General features: G+C 48.4%; 1 protein-coding gene across 4 annotated transcripts in view; it reads left to right on the plus strand.

The window, feature by feature from the left end:
• Nucleotides 1-21,534, plus strand: part of TPCN1 (two pore segment channel 1) — a 74,368-nt gene that overhangs the window by 15,891 nt on the left and 36,943 nt on the right. For 2 of the 4 annotated variants that reach the window (XR_014826913.1, XM_021073264.2), the window contains exon 3: nucleotides 18,886-19,013. Coding sequence is in view for 2 of the 4 variants with exons in the window: in XM_021073264.2 (XP_020928923.1) it covers nucleotides 18,886-19,013 (128 nt within the window). In the remaining 2 variants the exon portion in view is untranslated. Of the gene's footprint in view, nucleotides 1-6,142; nucleotides 9,524-18,885; nucleotides 19,014-21,534 lie in introns of those variants that run through there. The other 2 variants (XM_021073265.2, XR_014826912.1) reach the window with 2 other exon arrangements.

The following is a 21,534-nucleotide window of genomic DNA, read 5'->3' on the forward strand; positions in this document are numbered from 1 at the left end:
TCAGATTCTTAACCCTATGCACCATGGCGGGAACTCCTAAAAATATTTTTTAAGCTCTCTTTCCCTATGTATTTTAGCTATAGAACAAGCAAGTACATAACATGATAGCAGCGTCTTTTTAATTTTTTTTTTAAGGCATGATTTAGGGCCTTTGTTTTTCCCTGGAAGATTCAGTTATGTGCGGGGTATCTCCTAGGTGGTCATTTGGAGGCTTCAGCCAGCATTTGGAATGGCACTAGCAAATATCTCCCATGAGCATTCTGTGGGTGCCACTCCTGCGCCCTGACCCAGCAGTGGATCTGAGAGCTGCCAATCAGCGCATCCTTTATGCCACCTTAAAGTAGAAGTGTCCCTGGAGCTGTTCCTGTCACTCTCCTTTAGAGGCAGCAAGCGCTATCACAGCTGATGCAGTTGGAAGCAATGTGTGCAGTCATGTTCACATAGACGGTTGCTCCTAAGAGCCCCTGTGGAGTAATAGTATTTATCCCCATTTTCCAGATGGGCGGTTTGAGGGGATGTGGAGGGAAGTGACCTGCACAGGCAGGCGGTGGCCCTGTCTCATTGTCAATGTTAATGGGCTGCTTGCTGTGTGCTCGGCACATGCCCCAGGCAGGCAGGTTTATGGTGCCCTCTTGCTCTCTGGTCACAGACCTGCCAGTTCTGCTTCCAGGTCTTGCCCAGGGGGGAACGTTTCTCCAACCAAGCTCTAGTGGCCTTGAAGGTTTCATTGACTTCAGAGTATAGGTAAGGAAACCATAAACTCAGACCCATTCACTTCACGCAGCTTTGGCTACGTTTTTGGATCAAATGAGAATGAAGCCCTCGAAGGCCAAGTCCTCTGATCTGCCTTCCTGGTCTGGCCCCAGCCACCTGGCAGTGGCCCCAGCACTTTCCATGCCATGAGAAATTCTGTCTCCAGTCCCACCCTTGGCTGACCAGCCTTCATTCTTTCACCCTCGCTCCCCCAAAATCAGAACCAGCAAGCAAAAGTCTTAAACATGGGTCTGTTCCTATCATCTCATTTAGTTTTATTTATTTATTTTTTTGTCTTTTCTGTCTTTTCAGGGCCGAACCTGCGGCATATGGAGGTTCCCAGGCTGGGGGTCTAATTGGAGCTATAGTCGCCAGTCTACGCCACAGCCACAGCAATGCCAGATCCGAGTTGCCTCTTCGACTTACTCCACGCTCACGGCAACGCCTGATCCTTAACCCACTGAGCGAGGCCAGGGATGGAACCCACAACCTCATGGTTCCTAGTCAGATTATTTCCACTGCGCCAGGATGGGAACTCCATCATCTCCTTTATTTAATCATCATATAATCGCAGTTATTTTTCCTTTTCTTTTCTTTCTTTTTTTTTTTTTTTTTTTTGTCTTTTCTATGGCCACACGCACAGCATATGGAGGTTCCCAGGCTAGGAGTCTAATTGGAGCTGTAGATGCCGGCCTACACCAAAGCCACAGCAATGTGGGATCCGAGCCACGTCTGTGAGCTACACCACAGCTCACAGCAAAGCCCGATCCTTAATCCACTGAGCGAGGCCATGGATCGAACCCACGACCTCGTGGTTCCTAGTTGGATTCGTTAACCACTGCGCCATGACGGGAACTCCTCAGTTATTTTTTTCATCTGAACTACTTTGACTACCAAACCTCCCCGTGGGCTGCCACCTCTTGCTTCTGATCTGTCCCCACCTCAGCTTTCTTTCAGCTGAAAGATCTTGTCCTCTGTTTCCATGGAGCCTTCCCTAACCCTCCCTAACTGGTTAGAGTAGTGGCTGCACTTCTGTACCTTCGTGAACCCTCTGAATATGCTGCTCAGAGGCTCGCTTCCCACACCCACCCCTGCATGTGATAGATTTGATTAATGTCTTGCGTACCAAGTCAGGGTTTGCTTTGTGCCATGACGGATTTCTAAAGGTTATGAGAAAATGGAACTTTGGTGAAGTAGATAATTTAAAATATGAGCAAGAAGCCCAAGTTTGGCAAAGCCTCCTTTCATAGTATGATTAATACTCCTTAGTTCATCTGGCACTGAGCTGGGTTTTGTAAACCACGTTCCTTTCAATCAGGGTTTAACCCGTTGGTGGATTTTTTTGTTTGGTTTGGTTTTTTTGGTTTTTTTTCTTCTTATGCCCACACCCGAGGCATATGAAAGTTCCCAGGCTAGGGGTTGAATCGAGACAGCAACAGGGGATCCTTAACCCACTGAGTGAAGCCAGGGATTGAACCTCCATCCTCATGGATACTAGCTGGGTTTGTAACCCACTGAGCCACAATGGGAACTCCTGGATTTCACTTTTTTTTTTTTTTTTTTTGGTCTTTTCTAGGGCCGCACCTGCGGCATATGGAGGTTCCCAGGCTAGGGGTCAATCGCAGCTGTAGCTGCTGGCCTACACCACCGCCACAGCAATGCAGAAGCAAAGCCGAGTCTTCGACCTACACCACAGTTCACGGCAACGGCAGGATCCTTAACCCACTGAGCGAGGACAGGGATCGAACCCGCACCCTCATGGTTCCTAGTCGGATTTGTTAACCACTGTGCCACGACGGGAACTCCAATGGATTTCATTCTTAAGTCTCTGTGACACCCATCTGAGGTGGCCTGGTTGGACAAGGTGGGAAGGGATCAAGCCCAACCCAGGGGAACACCTGAGTAGGTGCTATTCTGTGTCACACAACTGTGCCTCTTTCTGAGAGCACAGGTTTTGCAAAGGCACAGACCACATCTTTTCTGCACACATCCCGGGTCCTTAATAAACAGATGTGCATGAAGTAACGTATCTGGGAATGAATCACCAGGTTCCTAAAACACTCAGCGTCTCAAGTGACTCTGTCACAGCTTAACCAGCCCCTAGAACCATCTGGGATGACAAGGAGACTCATTCACTGTGATTAGGTCAGAAATAACCCAAGAGGGGCCTGAGCTCTGCTTCCCCTAGGAGTGGCCTAATTTGTGGATGTTTCTGGTCTCTGCTTTTGGAGTTCCCCAGGGCCCCACACGAGTCCCATACTTGTTGTGTCAGCCCAGGCTGCTCTGTTTCCACCTTTCCTTCCATCTGAGCTCCCCCCCACCCTGACACTCATAGCCCGCCTCTCCTTCTGGTTAATCTCTCTGTTAGGCTGGGATTTTATTTCCTTTTTTTCTTATTCTTGTAGCTCTTGCTGGAACTCGGCTCAGGCAGAGCGATGGTGCTCAGCGCTGGCTAATGGCTTGGAGCCACTCCAAGCCGCCACATGCGTTGGCTTTCGCTCGTGGGTGGTCGTTGACAAGCGTGATGCCAGCTCTCTGTGGCTCCCCAGGGTCCCCTCTTCTCGCAGGCTCGGCTGTTCACACTTGGCTGGCCTGCCTTGTTGTTGCGAATGACAGTTTTTACTGTGCACCCGGGAGCCGGTCTGGTTGCCTTGATGGAGCTCAGACGTTCCCAGAGCCCGCTCAGCCTTCAGGCCAGGTGGTCTGTTCACTTTGGTGGCACGTTTTGTGCTGTTTCCTTTGGGAGCTCAGACATTGTCCGAGGAGCAGGGGCTCCCAAGTCTGGGGGTGGCTTGGGAGGATCCTCAGGTTGAAATGTGTGTGCGGTGGTGGAGTGATAACACGTGCTGATAACCTAGTGCCTTCTAACATTTCTTCAGCCTCTCCATCTACAGCAAAGGATGGGGTCGAATTTCTGGCGTCTTCTCTTAGCAGCTGTGCAACCTTGAATGAAGAGCTGAGCTTCAATTTCTCCCTGTCTTTCAGTTTCTTCATCTATAAAACAGGGATAAGGCTATCTCCATACAGGGTTGATGTGAAGATTAAATGGGAACTTCATATAATATCTCCCATACCAACTGAGTGGAAACTAACTGATAGTACTCTATCAGGGTTTCATTTGCAACAAAGCAGCAATGATGTCCTTTCTCGAGGCTCTGAATAGATAATCTAAGGACTCTCTGAATTGAGGATTTGAGCTTGCCTTCCTTTCCTTCTATTACCTCTTCCAACTTCCTCTTAAGGAATGTTAGCTGAATTTTGCATTTTCCTAAGGATATTGTTGTGGCAAATAGGGGGGCAACGTGTTAATTTCCTTGACCACCCAGGTGCGTTGCAGGGACATGCAACTCAGGTAGCTCCACCTCCTGCCCAGGCTTTGTGATGGTAGCTTTTTTTTTTTTTTTTTGGTCTTTTCTAGGGCCGAACCCACAGCAAATGGAGGTTCCCATTGCTAGGGGTCAAATTGGAGCTGTAGCTGCTGGCCTGCACCTTAGCCACAGCAGTGTGGGATCTGAGCCGCGTCTATGACCTACACCACAGCTCACAGCAACGCCAGATCCTTAACCCACTGAGCAAGGCCAGGGATCGAACCTGTGTCCTCATAGATGTTAGTCAGATTCATTTCTGCTGACGGGAACTCCTATGGTGGTGGCTTTTTGGTTTCTGTTGTATTTTTCTTTTATGCATGATGCTTCTTTGGAGCTGCCTTTCCCACTGGGTGAAAAGGAAAACTGAGTAAGAGGAGGAAGAGACTGAGCCCAGTGCCGGCTACTGACGGCACAGACTTTCAGGTACTGCTGGCTCCCCTAGGAACAGTGCCAGCCAGGCAAGGCCAGGTCCCTGGAGAAGTGGCATGCCTAGGCCACCAAGCTGTCTGCGGGATGTAGACTTCCTCCCAGCTGTCACTCCCCCAAGGAGCCTGCGCCTCTCAGCCCCTTCTTGCTGCTCCTCTGAGCACAGCCACCTGCTTCAGACAATTCAGATGCTGGGGTGTGGCCAGTGTTCATGGGAGCTGGCTGGCCCCCCAGGTGCTCACAGGTAGGGGCCAGAGCAGCCGTCTGGTCCATGCTGAGTGGACACCTTCAGCTGACACTTCTTTAGCACACATGGAGAGCAAGTCTCACAGCCAGACTTGTTCCTCTGAGCTTGTCTGCTGACCCCCCGCAGAGGCCCAGGGAAAGCCAGTGTGCAGTGAAAAATGCCTCTGTCTCCATTTGCTCTCGTACTGCTCCCTTCCCCATCCCTGTGCGTTTCACAGTCAGCATTTCCAGTGCTTCCAAGTGAATACAGGACAGATGTTTGCCCAGGTGCCTCCCTCTTTGCTGGGTAAACGGTGGAGTTTGCATGTTTTTCTGTGTGTGTGAGAAGCCTAGGCCTTGGAGATGTATGTAATCTTTACAAAATGTTTTTTCAAAGCATCCGACGCACTTTGCACATGGTAAGTGCTCAGTAAGTACTTGGTGATGAGTGACTGGTAGGAGTAAAAGCTTTTTGTTTCATAATAAACCCAGGGGCCCAAGAGCAGGAAGTCCTGTGCAAGTCAAGCCTCGAGGTTCACAGGCTAAAGAAGGTGGAAATCATGTCCAGTCTCACCAAGAAATTGCCTGCAGGCATCTGGCCGACCCCTTCTCTCTCGGCCTTAGCAAAAGGTGGTGGTGGACTGTGTAGCAGGGAAGGGACAACAGGGTGGTGAGGTTGACTGATCAACAATGGAAATGACCCCAGGGCTCCTGGCGAGTTAACAGCTCTGTAAATGTGTGCTCACCTTGGCTTCCCCAGGATCACCAGGGTTCCCCGGGGAAAGGAACCTTGCCCTTTTGTCTGTGCAAATTGTAGATAGGGTTATGACGTTAACCAGGACTGCCCCCCTCACCTTGCACATTTCCGATTGGTACACGTGGTCCAGGTGCTCCGTTGTTCCAATCCAGCAGCTCAAATCATTTCCTTTATGTGGCTTACAGCCACTTCACTGAAGAGTCAAGCTGCCTGGGCTCAAATCCCAGCCTGGCTCCTTTCTTGCTCTGTGACCTTGTGCAAATCTCGTAGCCTCTCTGAGCCTTAGTTTCCTCTTCTGGACACTGGAGATAGTAGTAGTCTTTAGTTGATGGGGCATTTTTATACTTAGAAGAATTAACAAACCTAAAGCGCTGAGTGTGAGCGCTTAGTCTTATTCTCCTTTGTACACATCAGCCTTATCTCTGGCCCTTTCAGCTTCAGAATTACCAAACCCTTTGCAATTTCTCAAACATGGCTGGCTGTTTGCTTCTCTGTGCTTTATGCATGACCTTCCTGTTTCTGGAATGTACCTGTCACCCCACCCCCATCCCCCCCTTTGAACACCTTTTCATCCTTCATCCTTTTTTTTTTTGCCATATCTATATAATTTTTATTTTTTATTTTTTAATTTTTTAATTGTTATTTCCCCAATGCAGTTTTTTTTTTTCTGCTGTACAGCATGGTGATCCAGTTACACATACATGTATACATTCTTTTTTTCTCACATTATCATGCTCCGTCATAAGTGACTAGACGTAGTTCCCAGTGCTACACAGCAGGATCTCATTGCTAATCCATTCCAAAGGCAATAGTTTGCATCTATTAACCCCAAGCTCCCAGTCCATCCCACTCCCTCCCCCTCCCCCTCGGCAACCACAAGTCTGTTCTCCAAGTCCATGATTTTCTTTTCTGTGGAAAGGTTCATTTGTGCCGTATATTAGATTCCAGATATAAGTGATGTCATATGGTATTTGTCTTTCTCTTTCTGACTTACTTCACTCAGTATGTGAGTCTCTAGTTCCATCCATGTTGCTGCAAATGGCATTATTTTGTTCTTTTTTATGGCTGAGTAGTATTCCATTGTGCAGATATACCACATCTTCCTAATCCAACATCCTTCATCCTTTAAAAGCTGCCAGGTACATGGCCCCTGCATCCCTTCCTGCCTCTTTCCTCCAGCCCCTGTGAACAGTAGTCATTGTCACCTCCTTTTCCAGGCTGTTGCAACTAATAAATGTCTTTAATGCTCCAGAATCATGTCACTTCTTCCGCCTCCCAATGGTGAGCTCAGCAAGGGCGAAGTTCATGGTTTTACTTTTTCAAATCCAGCACTTAGCCCTATGCCTGGTATACAGTAGGTGCTGAATAAATGTCTCCCCAACTTAAACTGTATTACTTTGCATCTGGAAGGTCAGCCATTTACAAACTTTGCCCTCCCTTTTTCTCTCTCTCCCCCCCTCCCAATAACAGCATGATTTAAGAAGACTGGAGACTTGCTCCCAAGGTCACATGTGCAACCTCAGGGTGCGAGATCTCTGTGTGGTCAGTGGGCCCCCGGCACAGCAGTTGCCACCCTAAATTACCAAGAGATGCTTATTTTCTTGGCCTCTGCCCAGAGTCTGTCATTTCTGGTCTTTACCCCTCCTGCCTTTCCATCCATCTCTGTTTGTAGCAGCTGCTCTCAACTTTCTGGCCAGTTCAGAGCCCTTCAATGGCTGGCCTCTGTATCCAGAGGGAGTCAGTCTCTGGATTTGGCCACTTCGGTCCCTGTCAGCTGACTGGAAGCAAAGCTAGTGCAGGGCATTAGCCTGGCTGCTTCCAAACCCAGGCTCCTCCTTCCAGAACAGGGCTTGACCCGCCCTGGCTTGGGTGAGCCTTCCATCTTTCCTTTCCTCCTCTGGCTTAAGCCTTTGGCAGGCCAGGTTTTGGGCTTGAGACCAGCGATTCAACTGGGAGGGCTGTGTGCCAGCTCTGTCCTTTCTGGAGGTCCGTCTCTTTGCCGGGGGCTCTGCCTGGGTTTACAGCCCTTCCTAACGTGTGTGGAGGACACGGGTCTGCCTCCCACACCATCTTGGAACTGGTCATCAGCAGAGAAGCCCTGACCAGAGGGAAATGTGTGCCCTGCTTTCTTTTGGGGTCATGTCTTTTGCCTGATTTTTATCTGGGGGCCTTTAAAGAGGCAGCTGGCACAGAAGCGGGGTGGCGACACTGCGCCTGGAAAACTCATCAGTGTCGCTGTGGTTTATTTTCCTCTCCTCGTCAGGCTTTTCCCATGGAGTGGGGCTCTCAGCGACAACTGGCAAACGGTTGGGCGATTGCTCATTGTCATTCTGGTGGGCACTGGCGTCAGGAGGGCTCCAAGTGCTTTGTGGGTATCGGCATTTGTTTCTGAGATGCCCAGAGCACAGTTGGCCCTGGTCCCAGTTAAGGAAGAAACCGAGGCCCTGGGGATTAAGACTGTGAAGCAAGGGTGGGGAGGGGCATAGCCGCGAGTGAACTTGGATGTTCAGGGCTATGTTGTGTCTTTAAGAGGATATGCTGTGTGTGAGAGAGAGAAAGAGGGAGAGGATGCATGAGGTAGTATACATTTTAGAGAATGAGAATGGAAAAAAGTGAGATTGAATGGGAGTCGGGTCTTCAATATAAACCTGCCCAAGAACAGTCACTGTTTTACATTCTCTCTTTTTCTTTTTCTTTTTTCTTTCTTTCTTTTTTTTCTTTTTTTTTTTTTTTTGTCTTTTTAGGGCCACACCTGAGGCATATGGAAGTTCCCAGGCTAGGGGTCCAGTCAGAGCTGCAGCTGCCACACACCACAGCACAGATCAGAGCTGCATCTTCAACTTACACTGCAGCTCACGGCAACGCTGGATCCTTTCATCCACTGAGCAAGGCCAGGGATTGAACCCGCATCCTCATGGATGCTAGTTGGATTCTTAACCCACAGAGCCACAACGGGAACGCCTTTGCATTCATTCTGATTAGAGCTACACCCCACGAGGAGCTCCCAGACCTTTTAGCCAAAGCAACCTCTTGCCCAGGCCCCCAAAGAAGGCCCTAGTGGTTTATCCAGCCTCGGGACCCTGCTCGTGCTGGAAGGGGCGTGGGGGTGGGTTCCAGAAGCCCTCCTCTCCTGCCCTTTCTTTCCCTCTCGTCCCTGGCGGGGCTGGCTTTATAGCTGCCATATGGAAACTGTTTCTATTTACGCAGCGCCATCGGGATGCTGCTGCATGCTGTGCTTCAGCAAACGGAAACTTTGGATTCCCCGCGGGGGTCGTTTCAGAGGCCGCATGCAAAGCAGCCAGCTGTTTTGGAGGGAGCGTCTGGGCCCTGTTACATCAGCGCAGAGGAAGCCTTACCATCTGTGCAAACAGGTCATCCTGGTTAGTCTGCTTGTCCTCTGTGTGGAGAACTTTTCTCCTGCTTGGAGGCAAGTTTTGGTTCTTGTTTTGTCTTCCAGTGCCTGGCAGGTCAGCACTTTTCTTTCTGTCCCTTCTTCTCCTTCTGGGAGTGATTTTATGTTCACCTTCCCTGGGCCAAGTGCCAGGATGCAGGAGGGGAGTCAGGGGTAGGTGTTGCATAAATCTTTGGTGGCGAAGGTCGACGGGCCAGAAAAGGCTGCAGACTGGTTTCATGAGAGAGCTCATCGGCGTGCAGAACAAAGTGTTTCTCTTGGGCAAACTTTCCCAAGAGGCGCAGAATGGGATCTTGCTGGTTGTCAAGAATGTTCCTGGTCAGCTTCCTCTGGCCCTTTTAAACCCTTCTGCGAGCAGAGAAGCTGGTTTGCTGTGGAAGCAGGAAGACCGCCGCTCCCACCCTCCTGCGCTTCTTTTTATCCCCCTTCTTCCCTCGGGTTTCCGGGCCAGCTGCCTCCCGGGAAAGCCAGAGATGCAGAGGCGAGGGCCAGCTCTCACCCTTCTGGAGGAGGCAGTGGAGGGCCAGCTCCCTGATGGCCCGGTGGTGAGGTCGTCCCGGGTCTTCCAGCTGGGTGCTTGCGGTATGCCTTGATCTTGCCTTTCCGGCTCAGCTGGAAACACCTACCCTGCTCTGGGCGAGTACGGTGCCAGGGTCAGTGCCAGAGGTGGAGGGTGAATATGTTGATTCTTGCCGGTCTCTAATAATCAGCAGTGTGAGGGCTGGACCTGAGGTGCTGTGGTGACAGCCCAGCCCCCAGACTGCTTTGTCCAGCCTTCTCTGGGCAGGGGATATCCTGAAAGTTGCATCATCCACTTTTATCTGGAGATCTGGGGGGCCTCTGTTTCTCCCAGGAAGTGCAGCTTCAGCCCAGGTGGGTAGGAGTAGACCAGGCCAGGGCACCAGGTCTCCAGGGCAGGTGGGTGCTCACAGCCCCCAGGGTCTGAGGCTCCCCAGGTATGACCTGGAGCAGACCCAGTGGGCCTGATGCATGGGCCTCAAGGGTGACATAGGGATAGCCCATCCCCTGGGACTTCATGCTAGTCAGGGGACCGGGGAATCCTGCACAGCCTCACTGCCCGTTTTGAGGGCACGCATTCCCAGACACCACCCCACCTGAACTACAGACTCCCCGTCTGGGCCCTCTCACCTCTGACCTGTCCCCTTACAACCCCCCGCGCCCCACCTTCCTCTCTTTTACCCTAGTCGCCCTTTCTCTTGGGAGGCCGCCAAGCCTTTGAGCATTACTTATACTGGACAATAAAGCACTTGGGAGTTGGAGCTTTTCCATCGTCGCTTTGGCGGCTTCTCCAACCCAGGAAGTGGGAAAAAGCAAACCGGTCCAGGGAATTAGGAATTAGGCTGCCTTGGCGTGGAGGCTGTGGATAAAAGGAAGGGGATGGGCCACGGCTCCTGCCTTCCATCTGCGCCTTTTCCTTAATTCCTTGATGTGCCGCCCAGCCAGCTGCTGGAGCCCAGGGTGAAGGGGACTCTTGGAAGTCACCTGTGGCTTTCCTGAAAAGCCCCACAGCGGCCCTTGTCGCTGAGGGCCTTTCAGCCCCTCTCCCTGTGCCAGAGCCACAAACAAGCAATCAGGCTTTGCCTTTGGGGATGTGGAAAGCAGGCCAGGTTCTGTGTTCAGAGCGAGTTAAGGTTGACCGGTCAGAAGTCTGGAACAAAGTGTTCCCTGGAGGGGAGAATTTTCCGTTCTTTCCCTTCAGCTCTTTGAGTCCTATTTCCCTTTATTTAATTATTCAAGATTCTGCCCTGGATGACTTTTGGGCACTATAGTCCCTCGTCATCAAATCCTTCTAGGAATGATCTTTCAAAAACACAGGGAGGTCACATCACACCCTTCTTAGTGCCCACAGGCACTCCCTACTGCACTCACAGTGGAGCCTGTCCACCAAAGAGTGGGCTTCTGGAATCTTCGGGGCACCTTCCATCTGATTTCTATTCCGGTATGTCTGCCGAGCTCTCGTGCATCGTGCCCGACACTGTTCTGGGCTCTGGGGACACCGTGAGGACCAGGACAAAAGCCCCTGATCTCACGGAGCTGACATTCCAGGCAGGGAAACGGGCACTAGTCAGGCCGATGAGTAAATAAAGGCCCTCCAATGGGGTGATCCAGGCCCAAGAGGAAGCAGGGGGCAGTGTGAGGGAGACAGGGGATGGAGGTGTGACAGGGGACCCAGAGGCAGCCTCTGCTAAGATGACGTTGGCCTGGCACCTGACAGATGCGAGGAGGCCAGCAGTTCAAAGATCTGGGGGAGGCCTGGGGGTGCAGTGAGTGCAAAGGGCCTTGGCAGAACGTCCCAGGCCTGCCCCAGGATGACGAGGAGGTCTGTGTGGCCAGAATGAGGGGTGAGTGGGTGAGGTGACAGCAAGAGGTCTCAGACTGAGTTTCCTTGGACCTTCTCATCCAGAAGAGGATTTGCGTGTTTTCTCAAGAGTCGGAGGTTCTGGCATATTTTGGGCAGAGGAGTGGTACCAGTGGTGTAGGCTTTTTAAGGATTATTGTTACACTAAGCTTATTATATTTGTTCTATTTTTGTCTTTTGTCTTTTTAGGGCCACACCTGTGGCATATGGAAGTTCTCAGGCCAGGGATCGAATTGGAGCCATAGCTGCCAGCCTACACCACAGCCACATCAACACCAGACCTGAGCCACGTCTGTGACCTATACCGCTGAGCAAGGCCAGGGATCGAACTTGCATCCTCATGGTTAATAGTTGGATTTTTAACCCGCTGAGCCACAACAGGAACTCCTGGGAGTCATTTTTCAAGCCATCTGTACCCACTTGCTTGTGCCCTCACTGTCTCTGTGTATCTGTAAATCCAAAGATGCTGAGTTGCAAAAGCAGCTAGTCCAGCTCCCCGTTTGCCGGGTGAACCTCCCTCTGTTGAAGCATCTTCTTGAGGCTTTGTGTTGATGGCGTACTTGCTGCCTTAGCAGATAGGTGCCCCTGGAGGGCAGGGACTGTCCAGGTACCTCTGGTCCCTGCCTTGGGCCCCCGCACCTAGGAGCTGCCCTCTGCCCCTGGGATGCCCAACAAACCAATGAACAGAACAAAGGCATTCATTGTTGTTGTTTTTCTTTTTAATGGCTGCACGTGTAGCATATGAAAGATCCAAGGTTCGGGGTTGAGTTACAGCTGTACTTGCAGGCCTGCACCACAGCCACAGCCATACTGCATCTGAGCCTCATCTTCGACCTACACTGCAGCTTGCAGCAACACCAGATCCTTAATCCACTGATTGGGGCCAGAGATTGAACCTGTGTCCTCATAGATACTCTTGGGTTCTTAACCTGCTGAACCACAACAGGAACTCCCATTCTTGGTTTTAAAATATTTTTATTAAGAATTCAGACGTCCCATTGTGACTCAGTGGTAATGAACCTGACTAGTAACCATGAGGATACCGGCCTGTGGCCTAGGCCAGCAGCTATAGCTCTGGTTTGACCCCTAGCCTGGGAACCTCTATATGCTGCACGTATAGCTCTAAAAAGCAAAATGTAATAATAATAATGTGAAAATAAAAAAGAATTATTTCTAACTTACAGATCCCATTAGGAATAAAATGACAAATACATATGTACTCAGCTTTACCAGAGTTTAGTAATTACTTATTTAAATAAATTAAACATGGCAGAGTTAAAACCCCTCTGTCCAGTGCATTTGGGGAAGCTCTTGTTAGATAAGCCTTCCTGGGATCTGGCAGAAATGACCAACTTGCGACACCCCTTCTCAAGTCCTTCGTCCACCCTTTATAGCCTCACAACCTGTCTGCTCTTAACCTGCTGGCCAGCCAAGTGTGATCTATGGCCAGAGCACATCCATTTTGTCTCTGATGCTCACTGTCACGTGAAGGCCCAGCAGCCCCATGCTCTGTAGTAACCAGCTGCCTTCTGAAGATCTCCTTGTCTGTCAGGAGTTTGGGAAGGGACAGGAAATGGAGAAAGATGCACCAGGAACCAGATTCTAAAGACCCTTGCTGAGTCTCAGCCTTTCGCAAGGGCAAGCCATTGAAAGGCTTTTAAGCAGCAGTGTCAGATCAGATTTCTGCTTTACAGACTTCATCCTACAACAAGACTCTCCCACAGTTAAGATGGCCAGGAAAGGCGCAGGCAGCCAGGACCAGTCTGAAAGCTGTTGCCGTCTTTCTGGTGAAAGGCAGGAGGCTTCTGTGAATGTGGGGAGTAGAGATGGATTAGGGAGAGACCCTCCCAGACCTGGTGACTTACAGGCTGTGACAGGTGGAGGAAAAAGGTGATGGCAGAGATTTCCTGTGGGGCTTGTCCTCCCAAGGCAACCAGAAGGCCGGTCCTTCTCCCTGTCCCAGCAGTCCCCATGGATTTCCAAGACTGGACGGAATTGTTTGTGCACTGGGGCGGGGGGAGAGACTCTCTGTCACCCAAACGAGGGCCCTTCAAGGTACCAAGGGCCACCTGCTCCTAGGCAGGACTCACTGGCTTGATTGTGAATGAGGCGGAAGTGGCGAGGACCCACCTGCACTGTGGGATGCTGGTGTAAGTGGTGAGGACAAAGTGGAGAAGTTGGGGGGGACCACATTGCCTTCTCCCCAGCAGGATGGGCTGAGAGAGCTCCCGGGTGGGAGGCAGAAATTGGATCAATTTGCTGAGACCCCCTACATGAGAGCAAGGGCTAGGAAGACTCATACAGGGGGTCTCTAAGGCAGGGGCTCACGCAGACACTTATGTCTAGTGCAGGCAGGGAAACTGGCTCTAATGTCCGCTGCCATCTGTGCCATTCTGTTGCCGCCCACCCCGCACCACACCGCTATCTATTCCAGCTAGGACTGCACTGGCTCCTGCGCAGTGAAGGTTGTGGAGGACAGGTCGCAGGCACATGAGATCCTGGCACCATCCAGCTGCCTGTCTTCGTGTTTCTCCTACTTGGGAGTCACGTTTTGGCTGAGGCTTCCCTGGTCCACGCAAGAGGCTGGAGAACAGTGGTTTGACCTTCTCCCATATCAGCCTAGGGCTTAGCTCTTTCAGAAATGGACATTGGGGTCAGAGCTGGGAAATGCTGGCCTTGGTAGGGCAGGACCCAGTATCATCACATGCTGGCTATAGACAAGATGGCCTGCCTCCTGTTTGTTACCCCATTTGAGTGATGGAACCACTGCTGTATTTTTAATTCTTTTTAGCACTGCCTTGCCACCCTTTTTGGATTTCCAAAATTTTTTTTGGCCATGCCCATGCCATGCATGCATGCTCCTGGGCCAGGAATCAAACCCATGGCACAACAGTGACCCTCGCTGCAGCAGCAACAACACCAGATCCTTAACCGACCAGGCCACCGGGGAACTCTCAAGAGCTTCCAATTCTTAAGAGTTATGCAGCCTACCATTAGGAGCTAACCAGTCTAGTTTGGTATCCAAGCCCCATATCTTGATGGCTGCACAACCTCAGGAAGGTACTTAACCCTTTCTGCACCTTAATCTCCTCAAGTCTGAAGTGGGAATACTAATAATACCTTCTTCATAGGACTGTTGTGAGAATCAAATAGCTTGGTTGGTATAAAGTACTCAGATATGTATCAGTTATCTATAGCTATATAACGAGCTACCCCAAAACATAGTGCCTTAAGATGACAACAGCATTTATTCTGCTCAGGAATCTGCCATTGGGGCAGGGCTTGGTGGAGAGGCAGCTTCTCTGTTCCATGCAGTGACGGGGGCTGGAGGGTTTGTTTTTTGAGATAACTCATTCAAAAACAAATGACTTAGCAGTTCTGTTTGCAGCACAGAGGAAACGAATCCGACTAGTATCCACGAGGATGCGGGTTCGATCCCTGGCCTTCCAGTGGGTCAGGGATCCGGCATTGCTGTGCACTGTGGTGTAGGTCACAGATGTGGCTTGGATCTGGCATTGCTGTGGCTGTGGTGTAGGCTGGCAGCTGCAGCTCCAGTTTAACCCCTAGCCTGGGAACTTCCATATGCTGAGGGTGTGGCCCTAAAAAGACCAAAAAAAAAACAAAACAAAAAAAAAACCATCACCACCAACAAAAATGAGTCATGACATCTTGAGTCAGTCATGAGTCAGATGACTGACAAGTTGGTGCTGGCCGTTATCTGGGAGCTTGGCTGGGCTGTGGACTAGGCACCTCAATTCTTCTCTATAGGCCTCTCTGCTTGCTGAATGGGCTTTCTCACAACGTGGTAGCTACATGCACGGGCAAGACACCCCAGAGGAAAAGGTGGAAGTATTTTTATGACCTAGCCTGGGAAACCGTAAGTGCTATGTCCTCTGTCCTCTATTGGTCAGGACAGTCACAGAGGTGCACCTGGTTTCCAGAGGAGGAGACACAGGGCTCTACCATTTTGTAGGGAGGTGTCGAGATTCTAGAAGAGCATGTGGGATGAAAAAATAACACTGTGGCTATTTTCGGAAAGTAAAATCTGCCCCAGAATAGATTTTGACATGTAATAAGCCCTCAGTAAATATTTGCTACCACTAGTTTAAAACCACTGTCTGCTGTCTTTCACCTTAGGCTCCTCTTTCTTAGAGTGTGGGAGTATATAGCACAGTGGTTAAACGCAGCTGCTCTGGAGCCAGGCTGCCTGGAGTCAAACTCTGGCTCAGCCCTTTATAGTTGTGTGACCTTGGGCAAGTTGTTAACTTCCCTGTGCAGCAGAATTTATGCTGGTGTGTACCTCATGGAATTGTATTATATGAGTTAATCAGCATGGAGCACTTAGCACAGGGCCTGCAAGTAGTGTTAACTCATTAATTTTCTTATATGCTTCATTGGTACAGTCCCTTCCAGAAAGACTCTGCTGGTTACACATCCTAGCCATGGAGGTGAAATTCCATCCAGAAGACGTTTGTGAACTGGAAGTCCTTTTGGGCCCAGAAACAAAGGTTGGGAGGGGAGAAAATGAACTATACAGCTCTAAGAGTCTTAGACTATAGGAGTTCCCACTGTGGCACAGTGGGTTAATGATCTGGTTTGTCTCTGGCATTGCCGGTTCAATCCCTGGCCTGGCACAGTGGGTTAAGGATATGGCATGGCCACAGCTGTGCGTTGTGTTCAGTCCCTGGCCTGGGAATTTCTGTATGCCATGGGTGTAGCCAAAAAGCAAACAAACAAAAATCTTAAACTATGCATGAAGCGGCATAATATCACTTGAAGGTAGACCATAATAAATTTAAAGTGAATACCATAAATCTCAAAGCAGCCTCTGAATAACAAAGGAAAGCATTGTAGCTAATAAGCCAACAAGGAGATAAAGTGGAACCATAAAAAATATACAGTCATCCAAAAGAAGGCAGAAAAAAAGAGAATAGGCGTTCCCCTCGTGGCACAATGGAAACGAATCCGACTAAGAATCCTGAGGTTTCGGGTTTGATGTCTGGCTTTGCTGGGTGGATCAATGATCCAGTGTTGCTGTGAGCTGTGGTGTAAGTTGGATCTGGCGTTGCTCATCTGAGAGTGACAGAAAGCAGATTAGGATCTGAGAATGGATGGGGGGTGAGGGGGTGCATTGAAGGGGTGACGGATTGCAGTAGTGGTTTCACAAGTATATCAAAGTGTATACATTATACATGTGCAGTTTATTGTGTGTCAAATATCTCACAGTAAAAATTTTTTTAAAAAAATGAGTAGAGAAGAGCTTTGCAGCCGGCAGACCTGACTACCCTTGCTCAGCAGTTCAGAGTCAGAAGGACCAGTTGTGACCCAACAGCCCTTTGAACCCTGCCAGTTTCCTGTTTGGTTATGAGCTTTGCACACCTGCTAACTGCCACCTGTGCATAACTCACTATCCAAACATTTGAATCTTTATTTTCCTGTTAGGTGGGTCATTTGAAATGTGGGTTGTGGGAAGCAAATTCTCACCCTAGATTCTGAGGGTCATTTCTCACTGCCATTGCTTACCATGTGTCAGTTACAAGCCCAGTTCAAACAGGCTTAAATATAAAAGGATCTTTGTGGCTCAGATTTTAGAAATGCTAAGAGGTAGCTTTCAGGCACAGCTCAATCCCAGGAGTATAAATCAGGCAGGCTTTCCCTATGTGGTGGCTGAGGCAGACATCAGCAGCAACAGGGAGAGAGCTCCTCCTTTCTCCCTGGTCCAGGAAAAGTTCCAAGTTCAGCTTCATTGGCTGGGCTGGGGTCAGCCCTACTGCATGCACCAATGCCTGCCCATGGGGCTGAGAGGATCTCACTTCAGTGGATCATCTGCCTGGCAGCCAGGGATGGAGCTGACCAAAGCCAACGAATATGGATACAAATAGGGAGAGGACATTCTTCAAGGGCAGATGGGGTCGTGTTACCAGAAGAAAAGGGCATGGGTGCCAGCAGGAAAAACCATAGATGACCCTGGACCAGGGGAAAAAGTCCAATTATTTTTTGACAAGGTAGTATATTAACATACTTCCAAAAGTCAAAAGTAACCCAAGAGATCATTCTCTCTGAGCGACCTTTACCCTGTTCCCTACATCCTTTGTAGGTAAGCAATTTCATGGAGTTCTAATTTATTCTTCCTATTTCTTTTTCTTTTTTTTTGCTTTTTAGGGCCACACCTGTGACATACGGAAGTTCCCAGGCTAGGGGTCCCATCGGAGCCACAGCTGCCAGCCTATGCCACAGTCACAGCAACTCAGAATCTGAGCCACATCTGCAACCTACACCACAGCTCATGGCAATGCTGGGTCCTTAACCCTCTAAGCAAGGCCAGGGATCAAACCCGCATCCTCATGGATACTAGTTGGATTTGTTTCCGCTGCACCGCAACGGAAACTCCCTCTTCCTGTTTCTTTTGTTAAGATATGTAGATATCTGTGTGTTTCCCATTGTCTTTTCCCTTTTTATACAAAAGATAGCACCCCATATATGCTTTTTGGTACTTGCTTTTTTTCACTTACCAAGAGACAGAAAAACTGTTTAAAAATTGAGGTATAGTTGATGTATAATATTTCAAGTATGTGACGTAGTGATTCATGATTTTTGAAGGTTATGCTCCATTTATAGTTATTATAAAATATCCTTGCGCTATACAATATATCCTTGCAGCTTATTTATTTTATGCATAGTAGTTTGTACCTCTTAATTCCCTGCCCCTATCTTGCCCTTTCCCCACTGGTAAACAATAGTTTGTTCTCTGTATCTGTGGGTCTTTCTTTTTTGTTATATTCGCTGGTTTTATTTTTTTAGATTCCACATATAAGTGATAGCATACCGTATTTGTCTTTCTCTGTCTGATTTATTTCACTAAACATAATGCCCTCCAGATCCATCCATGTAAGAAAAAGATTTTTTTTTTTCTTTTCTTTTTTAGGGCCATTCCTACAACATATGGAAGTTCCCAGGCTAGAGGTCAAATCGGAGCTGCAGCTGCCAGCCTACACCACAGCCACAGCAATGCTGGATCCTTAATCCACTGAGTGTGGCCGGGGATTGAACCTGCAGCCTCACGGATACTAGTTAGGACGTTGAGCTATCACGGGAACTTCCAAGAAAAACATTTTTTTTTTTTTTTTTTGTCTTTTTGCTATTTCTTTGGGCCGCTTCCGCGGCATATGGAGGTTCCCAGGCTAGGGGTCGAATCGGAGCTGTAGCCACCGGCCTACGCCAGAGCCACAGCAACGCGGGATCCGAGCTGCATCTGCAGCCTACACCACAGCCCACAGCAACGCCGGATTGTTAACCCACTGAGCGAGGGCAGGGACCGAACCCGCAACCTCGTGGTTCCTAGTTGGATTCGTTAACCACTGCGCCACAACGGGAACTCCTGAAAAACATTTTTAACTAGCCATTCTAATTCTTGCTGTTGTTAGTACATGGGATTGCATGTTGGCTTACAGATAATAGGATATATGTGTGAGCATGTGAAGTGACTGCCAGCATTTTCTTCTGGTGAATGTTGTCTTTATTCTCTTAAGCCTGGGTTGTAAGTGAATCTCCTCTCTCAATGCAGATGGAGGCAAATATGCCATCCATGACTCCCCGGCCCCCAGTCTGAGCTCAGGGGGTGAGAGTTCCCCCTCCAGCCCCACCGGACACAACTGGGAGATGAATTATCAAGAGGCAGCAATCTACCTCCAGGTGAGTATCTCCTGGTCAAGATCTGGCCATCTTTGGCACATCTTGGTGGAGTAGTGTAGCTGGGGCTCTGTTGGATGCCCAGAAATTCATGTCTGGCTTTAGTGCTCCGTGTGTGAGCTTCTTATCTGTCAGATCGGGTTGGGAGAGCCAACATGATTATGCCCATACGGGAAGGGCTTGTTCTCAGAATGCCCAGTTTGTGGCTCTGCCTCTCCCCACCTGAGTCTGTCCACTTGGCCTTTCCTGCCCTGCTCCCTCTTCTCAGAGGCACACTGAGAGGCCAGTTCTCAGGAGGAAATTCTTTCCTATGCTTAATACTCCTGACTTAGTGTGAGGAGCCCAGAGGTCTTTATTTCTTTCCTGTTTAACTTGCCGCTGCTTTTGTATTTGCTATTTCATGCTTGGTTTTTGAATTTTGTTTTTTTGTTTTTAGTTTAGTTTTTTTTTTTTTTTTTCTTTGCTTTTTTGGGCCACCTACATCATATGAACATTCCCAGGCTAGGGGTTGAATTGGAGCTACAGCTGCTGGCCTATGCCACAGCTACAGCCACAGCAACTCGGGATCTGAGCCATGTCTGCCACTTACACCATAGCTCACGGCAACACTGGATCCTTAACCCACTGAATGAGGCCAGGGGTCGAACCTGCAACTTCATAATTACTAGTCGGATTCGTTTCTGCTGCACCACAACCAGAACTCCAGTTTTTTGTTTTTTAAAAATAAAAATAATGCTTTTTAATCTAAGTAACACATTGTCATTACAGTAAGTTTGGGTACAAAAGGGATGTGAAAAAAATTCACCTAAGGCAGTTGCTGCCAACATTATATAAGAATAATATGTAGGAGTTCCCATTGTAGCTCAGTGGTAACGAACCCAGCTATATCTATGTGGGTTCAATCCCTGGTCTTGATCAGTGGGTTAAGGATTTGGTGTTGCAGTGAGGTGTGGTGTAGGTTGCAGATGCAGTTCAGATCCCTTGTTGCTGTGGCTGTGGCGTAGGCCAGCAGCTGTAGCTCCAGTTTGACCCCTAGGCAGGTGTGGCCCTAAAAAAAGAAAAAAAAGAATGATGTGGTTTCATGTGCTCTCTAAAATAATTTTAAAGTCATGTGGTATCTACAGTTGTACAGTCTGCCTTTTTTTTTTTTCCAAAGCATGCATGTGGCATAAGCTTTTTCTCTTGTTATAAGTCTTGTAAACAAATGTTAAAGATAACATTATATCTGGTAAGTGTATCCTGATGTACTTAACTATCCTGATAAGGTTTGATATTTTCTCTTTGTATACTTCTCTTATATATTACATATTTCCCTTATTATGCATTTCCCTATTATAAATTATAATCAGAGGACAATCTATGCCTATGGCTATTTCTGTCTTTTTTTCTTCTATATCTAGGATTATTTTATTAGTAAAGACTCTAAGAAGTGGACTTACTGGGTACAAGGAATTAACATTTTTTAGGGCTCTTGCTATATAGTATCAAATATTCTCCAAAGGGGATATTGCCTATTAACTGCCAATGGCACTGCTCATGGCATTTTCACCTTAATCTTGCCAATTTTGCCATTATAAATTTTCAGTTTCTGCTCTGCATTGAAGTAAGCATTTGGATGCAGAAAGGGAATTTTTCTCAAATTTATTTGAATGATCATTTCCCTCTAATCTTTTATTTCTTTGAAGCAGCTCTCCCTTGTATTTGATTTGCTATTAAAATTTTTTAATTAAATTCCAATACTTATTTGATAGTTGTTCTGCTGTCTATATGTTTCTTTTTTTCTTTTTTTTTTTTTTTTTAGGGCCGCACCCGAGGCGTATGGAAGTTCCCAGGCTAGGGGTGGAATTGGATCTGTAGCTGCCAGCCTGCACCACAGCCACAGCACGCAGGATCCGAGCTGCATCTGTGACCTACACCACAGCTCACAGCAACACCAGATCCTCAACCCACTGAGTGAAGCCAGGGATTGAACCTACATCCTCATAGATACTAGTCAGATTTGTTTCTGCTGAGCCACAACGGGAACTCCCTGTTTCTCACATTTTATGCAGCGTCACAGATAACTGTACTCAAGAAATTATTTTGATTCAGGTTAAGGCAATAGAAATGTTTTAGGGAAATTTTAGCAAGCTCAGTCATGCCTATTGCTGTGGCAGGGTCACCATTTCCAGGGTCGAATAGGGGCTAGATAAGAGGGTGGGATGGGTCAGAACACAGAATTAGAATAACTTGGTAATTCTTTCTTTACTAAGCAGGTAATAACATTAGGAATAAAAATGGCTATTATCAAAAAGTCTACAGGGAGTTTCCTGGTGGTCTAGTGGTTAAGATTCAGTGCTTTCACTACTGTGGCCCAGGTTCAATCACTGGTCTGGGAACTGAGATCCCACGTCAAAGCACTGCATGCCACAGGAGAAAAAAAAGTCTGCAAATAATACATGATAGAGAGGGTGCAGAGAAAAGGGAACCTTTCTATACTGTTGGTAGGAATGCAAATTGGTGCAGCCACTATGGAAAATGTATG

This window comes from Sus scrofa, chromosome 14 (assembly GCF_054392235.1).
Source record: "Sus scrofa isolate SSC_HxYL_T2T_F1_AM1 chromosome 14, Sscrofa_HxYL_maternal_Yorkshire_Landrace_v2.0, whole genome shotgun sequence".
Lineage (NCBI taxonomy): Eukaryota > Metazoa > Chordata > Mammalia > Artiodactyla > Suidae > Sus > Sus scrofa.